General features: G+C 43.9%; 1 protein-coding gene across 1 annotated transcript in view; it reads left to right on the top strand.

The window, feature by feature from the left end:
* Nucleotides 1-3,730: 3,730 nt before the first annotated feature.
* Nucleotides 3,731-21,345, top strand: part of LOC309808842 (uncharacterized protein) — a gene marked incomplete at its 5' end in the record, with an annotated part of 172,158 nt that continues 154,543 nt past the window's right edge. Inside the window, 3 exons of the mRNA XM_082629414.1 lie at nt 3,731-3,972; nt 4,417-4,478; nt 7,406-7,645. Of these exons, the coding sequence (XP_082485540.1) occupies nt 3,731-3,972; nt 4,417-4,478; nt 7,406-7,645 (544 nt within the window). The remainder of the gene's footprint in view (nt 3,973-4,416; nt 4,479-7,405; nt 7,646-21,345) is intronic.

Here is a 21,345-nt window from a genome sequence, read left to right as displayed (position 1 = left end):
CATCTATGTTCATCAGTGATATTGGCCTGTAGTTTTCTTTCTTTGTGACATCCTTGCCTGGTTTTGGTATCAAGGTGATGGTGGCCTCGTAGAATGAGTTTGGGAGTGTTCCTCCCTCTGCTATATTTTGGAAGAGTTTGAGAAGGATGGGTGTTAGCTCTTCTCTAAATGTTTGATAGAATTTTCCTGTGAAGCCATCTGGTCCTGGGCTTTTGTTTGATGGAAGATTTTTAATCACAGTTTCAATTTCAGTGCTTGTGATTGGTCTATTCATATTTTCTATTTCTTCCTGAGTCAGTCTTGGCAGGTTGTGCATTTCTAAGAATTTGTCCATTTCTTCCAGGTTGTCCATTTTATTGGCATAGAGTTGCTTATAGTAATCTCTCATGATCTTTTGTATTTCTGCAGTGTCAGTTGTTACTTCTCCTTTTTCATTTCTAATTCTATTGATTTGAGTCTTCTCCCTTCTTTTCTTGATGAGTCTGGCTAATGGTTTGTCAATTTTGTTTATCTTCTCAAAGAACCAGCTTTTAGTTTGGTTGATCTTTGCTATCGTTTCCTTCATTTCTTTTTCATTTATTTCTGATCTGATCTTTATGATTTCTTTCCTTCTGCTAACTTTGGGGGTTGTTTGTTCTTCTTTCTCTAATTGCTTTAGGTGCAGGGTCAGGTTGTTTACTCGAAATGTTTCCTGTTTCTTAAGGTGGGATTGTATTGCTATAAACTTCCCCCTTAGAACTGCTTTTGCTGCATCCCATAGGTTTTGGGTCGTCGTGTCCTCATTGTCATTTGTTTTTAGGTACTTTTTAATTTCCTCTTTGATTTCTTCAGTGATCACTTCGTTATTGAGTAGTGTATTGTTTAGTCTCCATGTGTTTGTATTTTTTACAGATCTTTTCCTGTAATTGATGTCTAGTCTCATAGCATTGTGGTGGGAAAAGATACTTGATACAATTTCAATTTTCTTAAATTTACCAAGGCTTGATTTGTGACCCAAGCTATGATCTATCCCGGAGAATGTTCCATGAGCACTTGAGAAAAATGTGTATTCTGTTGTTTTTGGATGGAATGTCCTATAAATATCAACTAAGTCCATCTTGTTTAATGTATCATTTAAAGCTTGTGTTTCCTTATTTATTTTCATTTTGGATGATCTGTCCATTGGTGAAAGTGGGGTGTTAAAGTCCCCTACTATGATTGTGTTACTGTCGATTTCCCCTTTTATGGCTGTTAGTATTTGCCTTATGTATTTTTTTTTTTTGTATTGTTTTGTCGAGTAAACTGAATAACTATTTCTCTCATTTTTTTTTTTTGCCTTATAACAAATTTAATCAGTTATACATATACATATGTTTCCATATCCCCTCCCTTTTGCGTCTCCCTCCCACCCTCCCTATCCCACCCCTCCAGACGGTCACAAAGCACCGAGCTGATCTCCCTGTGCTATGCGGCTGCTTCCCACTAGCTATCTACCTTACGTTTGGTAGTGTATATATGTCCATGCCGCTCTTTCACTTTGTCACAGCTTACCCTTCCCCCTCCCCATATCCTCAAGTCCATTCTCTAGTAGGTCTGTGTCTTTATTCCTGTTTTACCCCTAGGTTCTTCATGACATTTTTTTTTCTTAAATTCCATATATATGTGTTAGCATACAGTACTTGTCTTTCTCTTTCTGACTTACTTCACTCTGTATGACAGACTCTAGGTCTATCCACCTCATTACAAATAGCTCAATTTCATTTCTTTTTATGGCTGAGTAATATTCCATTGTATATATGTGCCACATCTTCTTTATCCATTCATCCGATGATGGACACTTAGGTGCCTTATGTATTGAGGTGCTCCTATGTTGGGTGCGTAAATATTTACAATTGTTATATCTTCTTCTTGGATCGATCCCTTTATCGTTATGTAGTGTCCTTCTTTGTCTCTTCTAATAGTCTTTATTTTAAAGTCTATTTTGTCTGATATAAGAATTGCTACTCCAGCTTTCTTTTGATTTCCATTTGCATGGAATATCTTTTTCCATCCCCTTACTTTCAATCTGTATGTGTCTCTAGGTCTGAAGTGGGTCTCTTGTAGACAGCATATATATGGGTCTTGTTTTTGTATCTATTCAGACACTCTGTGTCTTTTGGTGGGAGCATTTAGTCCATTTACATTTAAGGTAATTATTGATATGTATGTTCCTATTCCCATTTCCTTAATTGCTTTGGGTTCGTTATTGTAGGTATATTCCTTCTGTTGTGTTTCTTGCCTAGAGAAGTTCCTTTAGCATTTTCTGTAAAGCTGGTTTGGTGGTGCTGAACTCTCTCAGCTTTTGCTTGTCTGTAAACGTTTTAATTTCTCCATCAAATCTGAATGAGATCCTTGCTGGGTAGAGTAATCTTGGTTGCAGGTTTCTCTCCTTCATCACTTTAATTATGTCCTGCCACTCCCTTCTGGCTTGTAGAGTTTCTGCTGAGAGATCAGCTGTTAACCTGATGGGGATTCCCCTGTGTGTTATTTGTTGTTTTTCCCTTGCTGCTTTTAATATGATTTCTTTGTGTTTAATTTTTGACAGTTTGATTAATATGTGTCTTGGCATATTTCTCCTTGGATTTATTCTGTATGGGACTCTCTGTGCCTCCTGGACTTGATTAACTATTTCCTTTCCCATATTAGGGAAGTTTTCAACTATAATCTCTTCAAATATTTTCTCAGTCCCTTTCTTTTTGTCTTCTTCTTCTGGAACCCCTATAATTCGAATGTTGGTGCGTTTAATGTTGTCCCAGAGGTCTCTGAGACTGTCCTCTGTTCTTTTCATTCTTTTTTCTTTATTTTGCTCTGCATCAGTTATTTCCACTATTTTATCTTCCACCTCACTTATCCGTTCTTCTGCCTCACTTATTCTGCTATTGATCCCATCTAGAGTATTTTTCATTTCATTTATTGTGTTTTTAATCGATGCTTGATTCATCTTTAGTTCTTCTAGGTCCTTGTTAACTGTTTCTTGCATTTTGTCTATTATATTTCCAAGATTATGGATCTTGGAAATAGAATCTTGGATCAGCTTTACTATCATTATTCTGAATTCTTTTTCAGGTAGACTGCCTATTACCTCTTCATTTGTTAGGTCTGGTAGGTTTTTATCTTGCTCCTTCACCTGCTGTGTGTTTTTCTGTCTTCTCATTTTGCTTATGTTACTGTGTTTGGGGTCTCCTTTCTGCAGGCTGCAGATTCGTAGTTCCTGTTGTTTTTGGTGTCTGTCCCCAGTGGCTAAGGTTGTTTCAGTAGGTTGTGTAGGCTTCCTGGTGGGGGGGACTAATGCCTGTGTTCTGGTGGTTGAGGCTCGATCTTGTCTTTCTGGTGGACAGGTCCACGTCTGGTGGTGTGTTTTGGGGTGCCTATGGCCTTATGATGTTTTTAGGTAGCCTCTCTGCTAATGGGTGGGGTTGTGTTCCTGCCTTGCTAGTTGCTTGGCATAGGGTGACCAGCACTGTAGCTTGCTGGTCGTTGACTGAAGCTGGGTGCTGGTGTTGAGATGGAGATCTCTGGGAGATTTTCGCTGCTTGATATTATGTGGAGCTGGGAGGTCTCTTGTGGACCCGGGTCCTGAAGTTGGCTCTCCCACTTCAGAGGCACAGCCCTGACTCCTGGCTGCAGCACCAAGAGCCTTTGTCGTTCTTCTTAAAGTCTAGGACTTCAGAAGATCATCTCAAAGGCCGCCCGGCACAAGCTTCAGAGGACCATGCACAGTGAAGTAAGTGCAGCTCAAATTAAGAAGAAAGGCCAAGATTCAGCTCTTTGGTCCATTCACTCCCCTCGTGATGAGGATAGGTTTCAAAACACCCCACTTAGCCTTTGGGCACACCAGAAGCCAGTTAAACCTGATGAGCTAAATTGGATACACTTGATGGTGAAGGGCACGGTGGGCGTGAGTCGTGGCTGGTGGCTGCGTGGAGGTGGGCGACGGAAGCGGCGTCACCAAACGTTGGCTGCCCTTGCTCCGGCCTGCTGTCACTGCCCCAGAGTCGGAGCTCTACAGTGACCATGGGAGAGAGCTCTCACTTGGACTGGGAGTCCAGGGGACACTGGCCTCGCTGGGTTCGGGCTGAGCGATCTCAATATCTTGTAATAACCTGATTGGAAAACTTCTTGTCCTCAATTCATTGGCTATACTGGATTTTTTTTCTTGGGTCAGACCTTCAGACTTCTACCAGAAATCGTTCCTTTGGGGAAACCAGGCCTTCCCAGAAATTCAGGAAACTTGAACAAAGTAGCTTCAGGTGCTTCCACTTTTGAAGCTGAAAGACACCATAAGCAAGGCCAGTGGTGGTCGTCAGGGATGGTCCTCTTCCATGTGCTGGGCCCACTTCTCCTCCTCTTGAGCTTCCTTTCTCCAGGGTGCAGACACCATCTGGTCTCTCTCCGTAGACCCGGAATTCAGCACCTCACAGGCCGAGAACCAGAGAATGAGAACCCAGGGCGCTACGCAGGTTAAGTGAACTCGCAACCTCTAACTTTATTTTTTATTCATTTATTTTTTTGGTTGTGCCGTGCAGCATGTGGGATTTTATTTCCCTGACCAAGGATCGAACCCGCGCCCCCTGCAGTGGAAACTCGGAGTCTTAATCGCTGGACCTCCAGGGAAGTCCCCAGGGCTTGCTTTGACATGCATCGAATGGTGGCGGGTGGACACGGGGAGCAGCTGTCTGTGAGCCATCCTGTGTAGAAATGCAGGGTGGAGGGCAGGACAGCTGGAGCGGGAGGGGAAGAGGCGGAGGAGGGAGGGAGGGAGGGTGGGCGAGAGACAGAGAGTTTCCGGAGACAATAGCTCTGGCCATGTCCTAGGGCATGAAAGCTGAAAATAGCTCCTAGTGCCAGGAGCCTTGGAGCCACAGCCTGTGAGCCAGGGTGACTGGCTCTCCTCCCTGGTGTGTGTGTGTGTGTGGGTAGCTCTGGGCTTCTCAGGCTGGGAATGGGATGCACGGAGCAGGGACGGAGTAGGGACCCTTCTCTCTGGGACCTCGCGGGCCATCCTTAGCTCACAAAGCTGAGCCACCCCTGGCCCTACGAGTGGGGGGCTTATCCTCCCTGTCCCCTGGATCACACCCCCTCACACACAACTTCCCCATGTGTGCTCCCAGCAGCCAAGAGAATCTGTTTTTAAAAGATTTGGGGGAGGGGGGTAAACATACAAACAAGAGCAGAATGGATACTTTTTCAGAATGGGAATGGCTCTGTGTAACCCCACCCCCAGGGAAACCACAGTCCTGACCTCTAACACCCTTGACGAGTCAGCCTTGGTCTGGGCTTGCGGACCCATGGAAGCTTCCTCATCCCCTCTTTCAGACCCTGTCTCTCCCTCAGCATCTTTGTGAGAAGCACCTGGGAAAGTGGAACTGCTAGGCTGTACTGCTGCTAGAACTCCACCTGGGCTCCACCAGGCTCCAGCCCCCCGCCCTGTGCACCTCTCTGACCCTGAGGCACCTCAACTTCCCTCCCAGGACTTGTGACACTTAAGGGAGACACCGAAAAGACAAGCGTTTGGCTCCCTGGCTGGCAAAGAGCAGGTGCTCAATTGTCATAAGTGTCCGTATCAGTGAGGCTTCTCCAGACAAACAGAATCCATAGGGTGTGTGTGTGTATATACACACACATACATATGTACACGCATACAAAAATATACAGCTGTGTATATATGCAGTATGCATACAGACATATACACATATAGTATATGCAATACACACATATATACACACATATATAAAATGCATCGTTTGTATATATACAGTATGTATACACACATACAATACACATATACTCTATACATACACACATATAAAATGCATAGTTTGTATATATACAGTATGTACACATGCATATAACATATGCAATAGACACACCTAGGTACATATATATCATATATACACACATACAAAGATATTTAGATGTGTATATATACAGTATACATACATATATAATATATGCAATACACGTACATACATAGAGACACATATATACACCTACATACAAAAGCATGTAGCATAAAAATATATATGTACTGTACATATAAATTCATCATATATATACATATATATCATATATATAAGATATATACACATACATATACACAATGTATACACACACATACACACCTCTATGTAAATATGCGCATGTACATACACATATAAATACATATGCAAGTGTGTCTATATATAGTATATACGTATATACATATAATACCTATGCAACATATACACATACAGGTATACAACATATATACACACCTATATATAAATATACACTGTATACATACATACGTACAGCGTACATCTACTGTATATATACACACACCCATATATCAATATATGGGTGTGTGTATATATACAGCATGTTCACATTTATAATATGTATACTATATATATACACATACATACATGTATACAATATATACACACAAATATATAGGCTTGTATGTATACTGTATATAGTACTTACACATATAATACAAACGCACGCACATATAAACGTGTGTATACATATATATAATATGTATACACACATATACAAATTAATAGGCTTGTATATATTCAATATTTTTACATATATAGTTTTGTTTTAAGGAGTTGACTCATGTGACTGTGAGGCAGGCAAGTCCGGGCAGGACTCTGGGCTGGAGACACAGGGAAGAGCTGATGTCCCAAGGCCACTGGAGGAACAGTTCCCTCTTTCTAGGGAACCTCATTTTTCTCTCCAGTCCTTCAACTGATGGACGAGGCCCACCCACGCCGTGGCATTGACAGTATCCTTTACGCAAAGTGGACCAATTACAGTGTTAATTTCTTCTGAAAAATACCTTCCTGGCCACATCTGAAATAATGTTTGTGGTTGCCGGGGCCCCACGCAGTGTGCACATGAGATTAACCATCCCCGTGGCGATGATGACACTTTATTTTCTCCCTTGACCATTGTCCCTACTATTCCAATTAAAATGGCAGTGCCATGAGGGCAGGGCATTTCCTTTTTTGCCAGTACTGAGCGTCCGCGGTCTGGTGCCTAGCATAGGCTAAATACACGGCATTTTTGTGAACAGAAGCCGGGATTCCAGCTGTCATATTTAATGAGGAATTATAGTCTTCTTATTGGGGGGGAGGGGGGGTGTCACGGTACGTCAAGGGCAGGAGTCGAACCCGCCACCCCAGGCCCCGAGGGGTCTCCTCGGGTCCCCACTTCGGGCCGGTGGGTGTGGCTGGGGGCAGCCGAAGACGTGCGTGCGTGCGTGCGTGAGAGCGGGCGTGTCCACAGGGTGGGCCGCGCGCGCCGCGAGTGGTTCGGCCCGGTCCCCGGCTCATTGTGCTCGCCTCACGCAGGCCTGAGTTCGCAGCAGCGCTGGAGGCCCGGGGCCTGTGACCACAAAGAGGGAGCCGGGGGCCGGACGGGAGCGCGGCGGCGGCGGCTGAGGCCCAGGCCAGGCCCCCTCCCCACTGCCCGCCTGCCTGTTTGCCCCGCCCCCGCCGGCGGCGCCGCGCCCCTCCCCCAACCGGCAGACTAGCACGGTGCGGGGGCGGCGCGCGAAGACATGGGGGAGAAGCTGGAGCTGAGGCTGGAATCGCTCGTGGGGGCCGAGCCCGCCGTCTGCCCGTGGCCGCTGCCGGTCTACGTAAGTGCCACCGGTCCCCTCCTCCCGGACCCCCGCCCCTCTTCCCCCACGGCGCGCGCTGAGCCCACCGAGAAACGGAGCGACTCGAGTCGCCAGACCTTCTTTGGAGCCCCCCTTCCCGCCCCGCCGTGGTTCTCCGCGGCCTTTTCCAGCCCCCGGGCGCAGGGTGGGCAGAGGGGAGCCGGCGCCGGCCGGGGGCGCAGACTCGGCCGCGGGGACCCCGGGCTTCTGAGGGGCGCCCGAGCCGGTCTGCGGTTGGCTCTGCAGGGCTGGGGACCCCGGTCTCCCCGGGCCTGGACTGCCGGCGGGCTTGCCCTTCTGTACTTTAGGATTTGACATGTAGGGTTTCTTTTGCCTGGTAGTTTATTCTTAGCGCTGTCAACGTGCTTAGGTTTTTTGTTTTTGTTTTTTTTTGAGGGCACCCTTTCCTCCCTCTCTCCAGTTTTTTGTGTTTCTGTTTTGTTTTGTTTTAGTTAGGCATTTTGTCCCTCTGATCTTGAGTGGGTAGGCTGGCAGGACACTTGGAGAGGAGGCGTGCTGTCCCCTGATCTTGAGTGGCCTTTGGAAAATGACACGCCAAAGGGAAATTTACACACAAGTCCGGTGATTCCAGAAATGCAGGGTGTCCGGCCAGGTGGGCGCCCGGCCCCTCGTCCCCTGTGGCTGCGTGGTGCGCGTGTACCTTGTCTCCGGGTTTACGCTTGGGCCCCGCAGCCCACCTTCCGGAGGGAAAGCGCAGCGGGCGGCTTGGGCCGGCGCCTTTGGGGCGCCCTTTCGTGCGCTCAGCTTGCGGGGGACCGGCCTCCAGGCGACCCGGCGGGGAAGCCCGCGCGACCCGCGCGTGTGTGTCAGTTTTGTGGAAAGTGCGTCGCGGCCGGGGTCGGGACGCTGGGACCGCCTGGAGCCGATGTTGACTCCGAGCCCCGGTTCTCCGCAGTTATCTGAGGTCCGAGGGTTTCCAGCCCTCCACTGCGCACTGGCGCTTTCTATTTTTGCCCTTCCTGTGCCTGGAGGCGCGGCTGAGCCTGGGCTCTGGCTTTTCCGGTTGGGTAACTCCAGGCGGCCCGGGTGGGCGGCCTGAGCAGCAGTGGGCCGGGCGGGGAGACATGCCAGGGGAGGGAAACTGAAAGTGGGGAGAACCTTCAGAACTCCAGCTGATCCACTTGCCTCGCCTCCCCGCCCCTCTTACTGCACTTGTCATGCAGGGGATGGCTGGCCGGCACATTTTTCAAAATGTAATAACTTGTGTGTCCTTAGTAGCCGTGAAGCATAGTTCACTTGTAGTGCACAGTTGTAGGAGTTTTGATCGCCATCAGGTGGCAGAGCAATCCTGTCATCCCATTTGCTGCCCTTTGGCGCCAGGGTGCCTCTAGCCTCTTGGCCACTAATCTCCTCTCCGTCCCTAAGGTTTTGGCTTTTCCAGAAAGTCAGATAAACGGAACAACAGCATGTAGCTTTTTGATTCTGGCTGCTTTGGCTCAGCAAAACCTATGCGAGATTCCTCCCGGGTTTGTTTTTTTTGCTGTTGTTTAAAATATTTATTTAGGTAGTTATTTACTTGGTTGTGCTGGGTCTTGTTGCGGCACATGGGATCTTCATTGCCGCGTGCAGTATGTTTTAGTTGCGGCGTGGGGGATCTAGTTCCCTGAGCAGGGATGGACCCCGGGCCCCTTGCATTGGGAGTGTGGAGTCTTAGCCACTGGACCACCAGGGAAGTCCGTCATCCCTGTTGTTGCGGGTATGAGAAGCCACTTCTTTTTCTGGCTGTGTTGTATTCCACTTTCCGTTTGTCCATTCGCGTGCGGGTGGCAGGACTTGTGGGATGTTTCCAGTTTTGAGGGGATCAGGAATAAAGCTGCTGTAAACATCCCAGGGCAGGTTTCCATGTGAACTTGGGTTTTTACCTCACTTGAGAAAATACTCAGGAGTGGGACTGGGGTCTGTGCTAAGTGTATGTTTAACACCCCTTCTGCATCTTAGAAATTGGTATTTTTGAATATTGGAAGAGTTTAGAAATCCACTGTGACCCAGCACCCAGGCACTTGAAACGAAGTTGAAAGTTCATCTGGAGATGGTCACGTTGTCGCCGTCACTGTCTTTTCTTCGAGGCAGAGCAAGGCCACAGATGTGTAACCCTTGTAAGGAAGGCCTCGTGTGTCCAGGCCGTGGCAGGACCTGGCTTTCTAGTGGTGGGCGGTTCTGCAGTGGAGAGCGTCTTTCCTTTGCTGGCCAGACCTCGCTTGGCAGGGTGCGGGGTGTGCTGCCTGCCTGGCCGGGCGCTCTTTCTGCCGGTCAGCAGCCGTTCCTGGTGTGTCTGTCCTACTACCAGGCAGGCGGTCAGGGGCCCTAGTGACGTGCTCAGCGAGCCGCAGCCTTCCTAAAGCTTTGCGGGTAATGTCTGCTACCCTCCCATTTCCCTGCTGAGGAATTTTGCTTTCTCATGGGAAGTGAGGGGCCAGTACTTTATAAGAGTTCATATTTTGTGATGACTCGATGCTGAATACATTAAGAAAATGGGCTCCTTCCAGAAGCTTAACTTGTCAGAAGGTCAGATTTCGCATGTGACTGCACGTTTGAAATGAGTGAGCTTGTTTGTTCATGGATTCATTCATTCTGCAAGCACCTCCTGGATATTTACAGTGAGTGTTCCAGGGGGCGCAGAGGACAGTAGACAGTATTCTTTTTTTTTTTTTTGATTTTTGAATTTTATTTTATTTTTTTATACAGCATGTTCTTATTAGTCATCAATTTTATACACATCAGTGTATACACGTCAATCCGAGTCGCCCAGTTCAGCACACCACCATCCCCACCCCCCACGGCTTTCCTCCCTTGGTGTCCATATGTTTGTTCTCTACATCCGTGTCTCAACTTCTGCCCTGCAAACTGGTTCATCTGTTTGAGACAGCTTTGTACTTCCCGCTTCCAGGGGCTCTTGTGTGGGCGCTGCGAAGCGGGGTTTTAGATGGTGCAAGGTGGAGGGTGGGCACTAGAACCGGTGCCCAGTGCCCGGGTGTGCGTGCGCTAGATGGGGCGTGTGGCCTAGGACTCCTGCCGGCTCGGTGACCCCGGCCGAGTGCTCTAAGGCTTCTAGGTCTCAGTGTTCTCATCTGTAGCATGGACTGAACAGGACTCACTCTCTCTGGAGGTTACAAGGTCGAACTGTGTTAATGCTTGTAGACCCTACAATGTAGAACACTTAGGACAGTTTGGAGCATCGTTAGTTGTTCCACAGATATTACCTGGTCTGTTGAACGACTTTGCCTGGTACACGCCAAAGCGATTAGGAAATTGGTATATCCCAGCTTTATTTCCTTTCCATTAAAACAGGGCTCAGGAAAAAAAAATCTGTTTTTCAGTAGTCGTATCATATAGTGGAAAGAGCACTGGTGTGAAGGCAGCTTAGGGTTTGAATTCCAGGGCTTATGCTGTCTGTGGCCTGGGCAGGTTACTTTTGAACTGCAATCCCCACACTTGTAAAATGACATTAATAACCACTCTTTCTGTGGGTTCTTAGAATTAATTAAGCAGGTTATGTGTGTAAAGTATCCTGGCACTTGAATGAGTTGTCAGAACCAAGGGCTGCTGGAGACGATGCTTCTGCCCTAGGTAATCTTCCCTTCTACTGGGCGGCAGGTAAACACAAGCACAGTAGTCAGTGCTCTGGAAGAAGTGAGTTCTGGTGCTATAGAGCACAGAATCTCTTTTTTCTTTAATTTAATTTTTATTTTGTATTGGAGGATAGTTGATGTACAATATTGTGTTAGTTTCAGGTGTACAGTAAAGTGATTCCGTTATACATGTATCCATTCCTTTTCAGATTCTTTTCCCGCACAGTTTGTTCCAGGCTATGGAGTAGAGTTCCCTGTGCTGTGCAGTAGGTCCTTGTTGATGATCTATTTGATATAGAGTCGTGTGTCTATGTTAACGCCAAAGTCCTAATGTATCCCCCCCCCCACCTTTCCCCTTTGCAGAGCACAGAATCTTGGAAGGGAAAGTTCAGGGTAGGCTTCTTGGAGGAGGTGCCATCCTTTCTAAGGATATGTAGAAGCTCCTGGGGTGGCAGGAGGGAGCAGTGTGTGTCAAAGTTTGAGAAATATAAGAAAATATGGCAAAACTAAGGTCTAGGACTGGAACTCAGGGTTTGGGAAAGAAATGAGAGTTGATACTGGAAACTTAGTGGGGCCCAAGAGAAGGGGGCCTTGTTTGTCCTGTCAGAAGTTTAGATGTTTATCCTGAAGGCTGTGGGAAACCCTGAAGAACAGTGAGATGGACTTCTGGTTTAGAGACTTACTCGGACCTCCATGTGCAAGGCACTTGATTGGGTGCAGGGTGAATTGTAATCTAAGGTTCCCACTTAAGTTATAAAAGGTTGGACTGGATTTTGCAGATCTGAGAGAGAATGGGTGGGGCCTGGTGACCAGTTAGAAAAGGGAGGGCAGCAAGCGTGGGTGACAGTTTACAGCTGCATCTTTTTGAGAGATACAGAGCACAGTAGGAAGGTATTGGGGGTGGGAAGAGGATCTTACTTCATCTTCAGTGCTTTAGAGGGGCCTGGTAGACAGGTCTGGGCCCAAGGTTCAGATCTGTGCTTTTGCGGAGGAGAGGTGTTTGAAGGCATGGGGGAGACTTAGGTTACCCACAAGAAGATCCAAAGAATCATAGGTCTGAGGGCTTTTTAAGTGGGTATACTGAGGAAGTTTATAAGCTGAAAGAAAGCAGCCAGCAGAGAAAGGGTGTGAGGATCTAGGAGAGGAAATGATTGTTCATTTGTTTTCAAAAAGCTGAATACTTACCATGTGCCTGGCCCTTTTCTAGGATCTGGGGTTCTCACCATGTGTTACCTCTTCTGCAAGGACAGTTCAACTCATCCCCTGGTGAAGAGAAGTCAGATTATTCTTTGCATCCCATTCAGGTGTAGGAACTGTTCTGTACCTCTGAAGGGACTTTACTTAACCAGAGTAATAAGTTAGAAATCATAAGAAATTAGAGCTGGAAGGGACCTTAAAAGCCACTGTACTTAATTTTGCCTAATATTTTACATTGAATGTAAGAAAAATTTATTGTAGAGCCCATTCTCTTCAGAATTCCTTCCCTGAACTTTCTTTATGACTTTCATCCAGTGGGTCTAGCTTGTAAATTTTGGCCTCCTCCTAAATTTGCTTCTTCATCCACATTACATTTTGCCCAGACTATGGCAGAAACTCCTGAGTGGTTTCGCGGCCCCTGGTCTCAGTTCCTCTAAGTTCATCTGCCTACTCGGGTTGAGTGATCTTCTAACATGACAAGATATGCCTAAAATAATGCTGCTAATGGCTTTCCCACACAGAGTTAGTGCATACTAGCCGCCCAGCGTGTGCTCTGCACAGAGGCCTGTAATCTGAACTGTGCTTTGCCAAGCCTCCTGGGGCTCTTTGGCCCTGAGGAAGGGGAGCTTTTTGTGATCACTCCCTTTATCTAATTGGTCCTTCAGCAGCGGGGCGCCTTTTTCTAATCAGCGGAGGCACCCTTACTCAGCCAGTGGTAGCCCCAGGCCTCATCACCTGTGGGATACAAGCCATGCTCTCTCCCAGGCTTGCTTGGGCCAACATCTCTATTTTTATTTCTGTCTCTTCTCACACTTGGACCCCTGGTCTTTAGTCATCCCCACCTGCAGCATTTACAGTGCCCAGCAGGTGTCAGGCTTGAGTGTCTTCGCACAGGTGCTCCCTGTGCAGTTAATGCACCTCCTACTCCACCTCTGCATAGCCTCATCTTTCCAGACTGTACTTCAGGGTTATCATGAAGCCGTCACTTAGATATAACTTTTGGCCTCCATAGGCACTTCTGTGCTTTATCTCATGTGATTGAAATTTTGACTTTATAGATCTGCCTCCTTAATGAGGCTTTAAGGACAGGAGTCATTTCTAATCCTTAGCACAGAGCAGATGCTTTTTAAACGTGACAAAATGTATGGTTTAAATGACTCATTTTACAATAATTTTGCTTTAGCTTCCGATAGAAATAAAGTTTCCAGATGTTGTGTTCCTGCAATAAGAAATAAAGCTGTGACCTTCCAGTTGTGTAAAGCCCATCAATGCTGTGTAAGTGCATCGGGTGCGCTAAGGAACGTGGAGCCAAGTGGGCTAGTTGTGAGAGAGAGAGACTTAACTATGTTAACAAAGGTAAGCCTTCATTGTGTCCTGCCAACATTTGATAGTTGCTTTTGGGCAAACTAAAGCAATAAAATTTTAAACTGTTCCTCCCCATTAAAGGGATTGAATATTTGGCCACTTTGGTGCACCTGTGTCTTGTGAATTGTCCAATTGGAGATGGAGGTTTAGAAAGTGAGTTTCAGTCTTGTTTAAGTCTCTTCCCATCAGACTGGTCTCGTGATTTCCTACACACCATGTTACTTCCTGTCTACCTTTCCTTGGTGTTGTTCATGCCTGGATTGTCTCCTGTACCTGCTCAAACCTTGGTCCATTCTCATTTGTACCATGGAAGTTTGTCATGCCGGATACTGTCAGAACTAATTTTACTTAAGTTTGTGTTAAGGTGCAAAGCACACGTTTTGTATATTATCTGTTTTTTGTGTTTGTTTATATTTTTATGGTTTCTCTTCAAGAAATATTATGAGTAGGGAAATAACAAGATGTAAAGAGCAAAAAAGTCATCATTCTCTTTTAAGTTGTTAGAACATCTACCTGCAATCATAATGCACTGTGGTATGTGTTAAAATAGGAAATATATGTCATGTCCCGTAGGAGCAGGAAAGTCAGTGGTGTTAGTGAGGGTGTGTCATGGAAGTAATCACTAAGCAGGTGACTGCTGGTTGGGGTCCTGAAACATTAGTGTGTGTTCCCTGTGTCCAGTAGTGGTCTGGAGAGGTCAGGAAGCGTGCCTTTCAATTTGAGGGAACAGAGGGTTTGAGGTCCTCTCTGTTCTATTGCTCTAGTATAGTATACTGCATAGCAGCTCATAAAATACTGTGTTTATAGTTGATATTTAAATCGCTGATTGATCATCAAGATTGGGATGTATCATTGGAAATGAAAATAGGAAGAGTCTTATGCTTTTTAGGTTTTTCCTTTTTTTCCGATGTCTCAGAAGGCTCTTTGATGGGGGACTTTTTATTCTCCCATACAATTCCATGAATACTTATACCCTGGCACTTATTTTAATGGCATTTTCAATTTATAAATGTCTCTGAAACACATACTGTAAACTATTTGAGGGTAATGACCATGGCCATTGATGACACATCTTAAATGTGCATCGTGTTAATATTTGAGTGTCAGGTGGTCTACCATCAGTGCTTCCTTCTTTCACCCAGTTTTCTTCCTCATTTCCTTCTCCAAATTTGTCTCATTTTTCTACTCTCCCTTTTGCTTCTCTATTCTTGCTTTCTCTTTCCCATTGCATGTGTCATTCTTCTTCTTCTTCTTCTTCTCCTTCTGACTTCATTATTATGGCCAACCAAAACCTTTTCCAGGATTGTCTCTATCTTCCTTTCCTCTTCATTGCCATCCACAAACTCTTAGAGAATATTCTTGCTTGACTCCCTTACTTCCTAGCATACCCATGTACTTCCTGATCAGTTTAGAACATTGAAAAGGGTTGGAATTTTTAAAAATAGGTAATTATAATCAGTCTTCTTTCACCTCTGGCATAAGACTCTTCTTCCTCAATCTGACCATTCTTAAATCTAGAAGTACTCCAGCTCATTGGTCTCCCTTACCCCCATGTTTAGGCCAAAGAACTTGTGAAACCTTAGCCCTGTTTAATACTTGAATTTATCAAAACATAAGAGGGCTAATTCTGCCTAAGGGCACCAAAGAAGAATAAAGATGCCACAAATAAATGTTTAGTCCAGATTTATAATGGACTCTTAAGTGCCTAGTTGAGTGCTAACCGTTAACTCACTTGAACACCAGGGAGGTCATGACACAAACTAACATGTTAATTGTAAAGACACTTCACTTCACCATTCCTCAACGTAGCTGATAAACTGCATCCAGTTAGCTTAAATAACATGAATGATGAATTTCCCTGTGTATATAACTTGGGAGTTTCTAAAGTTTTCTTTTTCCCTTTGTACAACTACTGACTGGCACCTCGCTTGGTCAGTGCAATAGGAAATGATGACTAAGAAACACATTGTCGGGGCTTCCCTGGTGGCGCAGTGGTTGGGAGTCTGCCTGCTAATGCAGGGGACACGGGTTCGAGCCCTGGTCTGGGGGGATCCCACATGCCGCGGAGCAGCTGGGCCTAGTGAGCCATGGCCGCTGAGCCTGTGCATCCGGAGCCTGTGCTCCACAACGAGAGAGGCCGCGGCAGTGAGAGGCCCACGCGCTGCGATGAAGAGTGGCCCCCGCTTGCCGCAGCTAGAGAAAGCCCTCGCACAGAAATGAAGACCCAACACAGCCAAAAATAAATAAATTAATTAATAAAAGAAACACATTGTCTCAATATCAGTGGACATAATGTCCTAGTAGTCTATAAAAATCTCAAAATTCTTAATCTAAAAGGTAGGTCTGCCAATCTTATATCCTTTTCCTTTGTTAATATAAGTATCCAATCTATGAAGGTCTCAGTTTCCTTACTTAGAATATGAGGTGGATAGATTTGCTAATATCTAGGGACCTTTCCAATTTTAATATTCCCTAGTTATAAGGGCTGAGCCAAATACAATGGCTCCCTTAATCATTAACCTCGCTCATGATGAAAGTTATCAGCAAGTTCTACTTGTAAGAGATCAAACATTCATATCCATGTATATTGTAGCACATTGACTTTTACAGAACTCCAAGTAACACAACATAGTTACATTCATAGACTTAAGGTCACTGTGGTATACTTTACAATTTTTCTTTTCCCTAGGAAGGAAATGTAGATCCCTAGGAAGGGATTTCTTTCTCTGCCTTTTAGTAATGTAAGCCTTTTATTATCTCTTGGATCCTAAAAATGGGTAGGGTTTTGGCAGGTGGAGCTTAGGACAGACATTCCAGGTGACAGGGACAACAGGAGAAAGGGCAGAAGGAAGAATGGATTTTCAGAAAGACTTGATATCTTACACGATGAGAGCAGCGTTTCACAATCTCTGTCCTGCAGAACACTGGTTTTAGATGATGTTAATGTAGTTACAAGACAGAAGCATTTGGGAAGAGCTGTACTCTACATCCCGACATGAAATTCAAGTTTCACTTTGTTTCATTACATACTCTGAAAAGTTTTGGAGGAAGGAATTGATTTATTTTTGTTTAATTCAGTCTTACTCACAGTTACTTGACAAACCTATATTCAGCTGATGGGACTGTATTTTGTGAAAGGCCAATCGGAGAAATGGTGAGATGGAGCTTAGGATATTTCTCTGTTGGGACAGGCATGTGATTATTTTTCTTATAATTCTTTACTGTTTGTCGTAACAATTGTTACTTTGCAGGAGTCAGTTTTTTTTTTTTTACATCTTTATTGGAGTATAATTGCTTTACAGTGTTGTGTTAGTTTCTGCTGTGTAACAAAGTGAATCAGCTATATGCATACATATATCCCCAGGATTCAGTTTTAAGCCCTCTGTTTTTATCTGAGTTATTGGGACTCTTAGAAAGCTCAACAATCCTGGAGTCTTCATCTCTGATGTAGTTTCCAGAAGCTCCTGGCACTTACCACTATTTCCTCTTGATTCTTTTCCTGCGACTTCAGACTTCTTACAATTATGAGCTGATGGTTTTCTCAGCCTCTAGTGTCAAAACCAGCTACCTCACTCATCTTCATTGTCTCAGTTACAAGGTGCAATATTTCCCATGTTTATATGTGTCAAAATAGAAGTCAGGGATTGATACATAGCATATGCGTAATAAAAATTGTATTTCTTTTTTTGCTTTGTTCGAAGGTATCCAAACACTGGCCAAGTTCTTAAATTGAAAGTAGAGTGATCTAACTTATTCAGCTCATCCAACCATCAATATTGAATATTTGTCTTTTTTCTTACACATATTTCTTGTATTCCAATTGTGACATTCTAGAGCACAGTGAGTACATTTATAACTTATTACTGCATTACTACCTTGGCTATTCCTTGACCAAAATTTACTTCACACAACTGACAGCCTAATTAACCTACTAGAGTTTTTTTTAATGTACGCATATATTAAAAAAACTCTAGTAGGTTAACTGCATTGCTAATAACTGAATTTTTACATCTCTATGCACCCATGTATCCAACACCAGATCAAGATATTATAAAATATTTCTAACACCCTACACGGTTCTCTGTTACTTCTTTCTGTTCCATACTCTCCCAGGGCAACACCTAAGCTGACCTCTATCACCATATATGACATACGTGGAAACACACAGTGTGTATTCTTTGGTATCTGGCCTCTGGTTACATATCATTATATCAGTAGTTTATTCTTTTATTGTGTTTTCCTGATTTTTTTAAACCTAGACATTCATACAGTGTCAAAGTACCACTGAGTTCTTCATATTATTATGCTGACCTCCATCTTCAGGGGCTTTCTACAGTCTTCCGTGTGTCTTTGCACCTACTTTCTCTTCCGTCTAATTATGTTTCATTTAACCAACCTCAGCCAGCCTTCCCCCATATTCCCCAACACGTAGCAGTCCTGTGTTCAGCCAGTTTTGTCCCCTATTCCAGAAGCCCTTTGTGCCATTCCTGACACTGTGCCTGTTCCCTGCCCGGAAGGCCTGTTCCCTACCCTCTATATACTTGTTCAAGACTCAGTTTAAATGGTACCTGTTCTGAGAAGTCTTCTCAGAAGAAGCCAGTACTTTTTGGAATCCTTCTTTAATGAAATCCCATAGCAAGTGTAATCTGTCCTCCCTGATCTGGTAATTAATTATCCATTGTTCCTATCATATAGTGTTTGTTTTCCTTGTGTGCTGTTATTATTTATTGAAGCAGATTACAGTGACTTGAACCAGGAACTGGGTCATTTTCCTCTTCATTTTAGTTCAAGTTTCTGTGATATGAAGTTAAACTCTTTTTCCCTCACTTCCCATTCACCCTCAGCAGTTGTTAAACATGAAGTACAAGTGAAACTTATTGGTTAACAGGTTTTTGTGGTCCTTGGTTCTGGTCCCTAGGTCTAAGCTGCACTTCTGTAGTGCTGATTTGACTGACTTCTTATTGTCACATAACTCAGGCATTAACTAAATCCTTACAAATTTAGATACATATAAGATAGTATTAAAAAAACCCAGTGGATATCAAAAGTTTTGGCCTGGAGGAGAGTGTTGTATGAGTCCTAGTTTGGTGGGGCTCACACTTAATGATCGAGCCTTCCAATATTCCACTGTAAGTAAGAAAGAGGTATGCAAATATATGGTTAATATTTAACAGTGTTGATAAAAAAGAGAAGAGAGAAAGGGACGACAGATACTTTGAGGGCCTTTTGGAATTCATGAACAATTATGATTGGATGGGGAAAAAGAAGAACCGAGGGCTAACCTCCCACAAGTGAAGTCAGGAAAGAGAGAAGGGCTCATCTGGTATGCAGGTAGAGAGGTTTGACCTACAGAATCTTAGAAAACCTCAACAATCTGAGCAGCGTTGGCAAGAGGCAAACTAAAGGGCTAACAAAAGTCTGCAAAAGTCTCACACAAAGAACTCTGGCATGGTGTTCATCATCTAGCTAATCCTAACATGCAGACATTCATGAGAGTAAAGTCAGGTCTTTACCAGAGTGGGTTTCTTATCTGGGCAACTGGGTCAAATGAAGAAAGGCAGGTGTAGGCTGCCAGAGTAATAAATAAGGAGAGGAAAAACAAAAAGAACGAGACATATCATTCATCAGTGATTTCCCCCCAGTATTCTTAGTCTCCACCTTATCTCCATCTTACTGCTAACACAGGAACTAGACCGAACAGTGAGGTAAAAGGTCTCTACAGAAACTGAGGTAATATAGAAAATAAAAAAATAAAACATAAAATTGTAAATTTTCTTCCTAGGGGTAATTGAGATGATAGTTCAATAATAACATAAGATCAGGTGAAGTCTAAAGAAATTTTAGAAAAGCTGGATAAAGTAAGAAAACATCTGTTTGCTGCCATCTGAATGTTAGAGAGACACCAAGACGTGGGCCAAGTTGTGGAGAGAAGGGAAACACATACACAAGCTTGACATTTGGTGCAGCTTTTCTCCTTTGGGCATTTGCTGATTCAAATCTTACAGCCTAGGAACTGAAAAGCCAAGGAGTTCAAAAGACTCTAACCACAGAAGCCAATGGGCAACAGCTCAGGCTAAAGGCAACAACTAGTGGAATGACAAGCTAAGTGTATCTTTAGTCTCACAGGGCTGCGGGAACCATTACATTTAAAGCCTAACAAATACAAGGGTAGTTGGGAATAGGGAGAATCCAAACTTTCACATGGTAATCCCAAAGGGCAACACCCGTAGAGGAAGGACAAGACAGGAATAGACCAACCTTCACACAGACTGAAAAGCGGCTTTGAATGAGCTCAAACTGAGAATGGACTAAGGTTACCAGTCCCTATAGTAAGTGTCTGCCTTGGGCCAAAGTAAATCTTTTCAAGAGAAAGATAACAACATCCAGAATGTGGAGGTATCTTTATAGTTTCCTAAAATAAGTTAAGCCCAGTTTTAGTATAAAAAATAATTGGACATAACCAGGAAAAAGACTAAATGATCAAAAGTTCAAAAAAAGAAGAAAGAAAGAAAAAAGACAACATAAATAGACACAGGAGGACAAGAGTTAGCAGGCCTTGGTTAAAAAAAAAACAACAAAACTACTATGGTTAAACAAAGAAAATAGACACACGGCAAATAAGCATATGAAAAGGTGCTACACATTCCATGTCATCAGTGAATTTTGAGTTAGAACGATGATGAGATACCACTACACACCTATTTAAATGGCTAACATCCCAAAACTGAAATACCGAAGTTGGTGATGATGCAGAACAATTGGAATTCTCATTTGTGGCTAGCGGGATACTTGGCAGTTTCTTACAAAATAAACGTACTTTTACCATACAGTGATCTAGTAATCCTGCTCTTTGGTATTTACCCATAGGAACGGAAAAGTTCTGAAAAGTTATGAAAGTAAGAGCCTTTACAGTGAGAAAATTCTATGATTCTATGGTTTTTCAACTCATTAATTTGTGTAGTTCATCCATTTTACTCATTGTATACACTTAAGTATATTGTTCCTTGAAATGGCCATTCAAAGTTGTTTCCTTTGCCACACACTATGAATGTTAGGGTTGGTCCTGTGTAAATCTTACCCCCATTGATTTAGTATTATCCCTAAACAAGCAGCTTTCTTCCATAAGGAAACAAAAAAGAGGTTCAGAAATGTCCAAACTAAGTTTTTATAAAACTGTGTTATCAAATCTTATTTATCAAAAAACTTCAAACATAGCAGTATGAGTTCCCATATACCCTTTACTCAGCTTCCCCAAATGTTAACATTTTCTATTACTAGAGTATAATTATTGAAAGCAGAAAGTTTACATTGTCACAATGCTACTAAGGATTTATAGACTCGTATTCAAATATTGCCTATTGTCTTGTGGTCCAGATTCAAATCTAGGATCCCTTATTGCATTTGCTTGTCATATCTCCCCATTCTTCTCTAATCTAGGATAGTTCCTCAGTCTTTTTTTGTCTGTTATGACCTTGAACTAATGGAAAATCCTAGCCAGTCATTTTGTAGAATTTTTCTCAAATAGGG

The sequence above is a fragment of the Mesoplodon mirus genome (genome assembly GCF_964341445.2).
Source record: "Mesoplodon mirus genome assembly, chromosome: 7".
NCBI classification, from domain to species: Eukaryota; Metazoa; Chordata; class Mammalia; order Artiodactyla; family Ziphiidae; genus Mesoplodon; species Mesoplodon mirus.
Note: the sequence above shows the minus strand (reverse complement) of the source record. Positions and strands in the feature narration are given on the sequence as shown.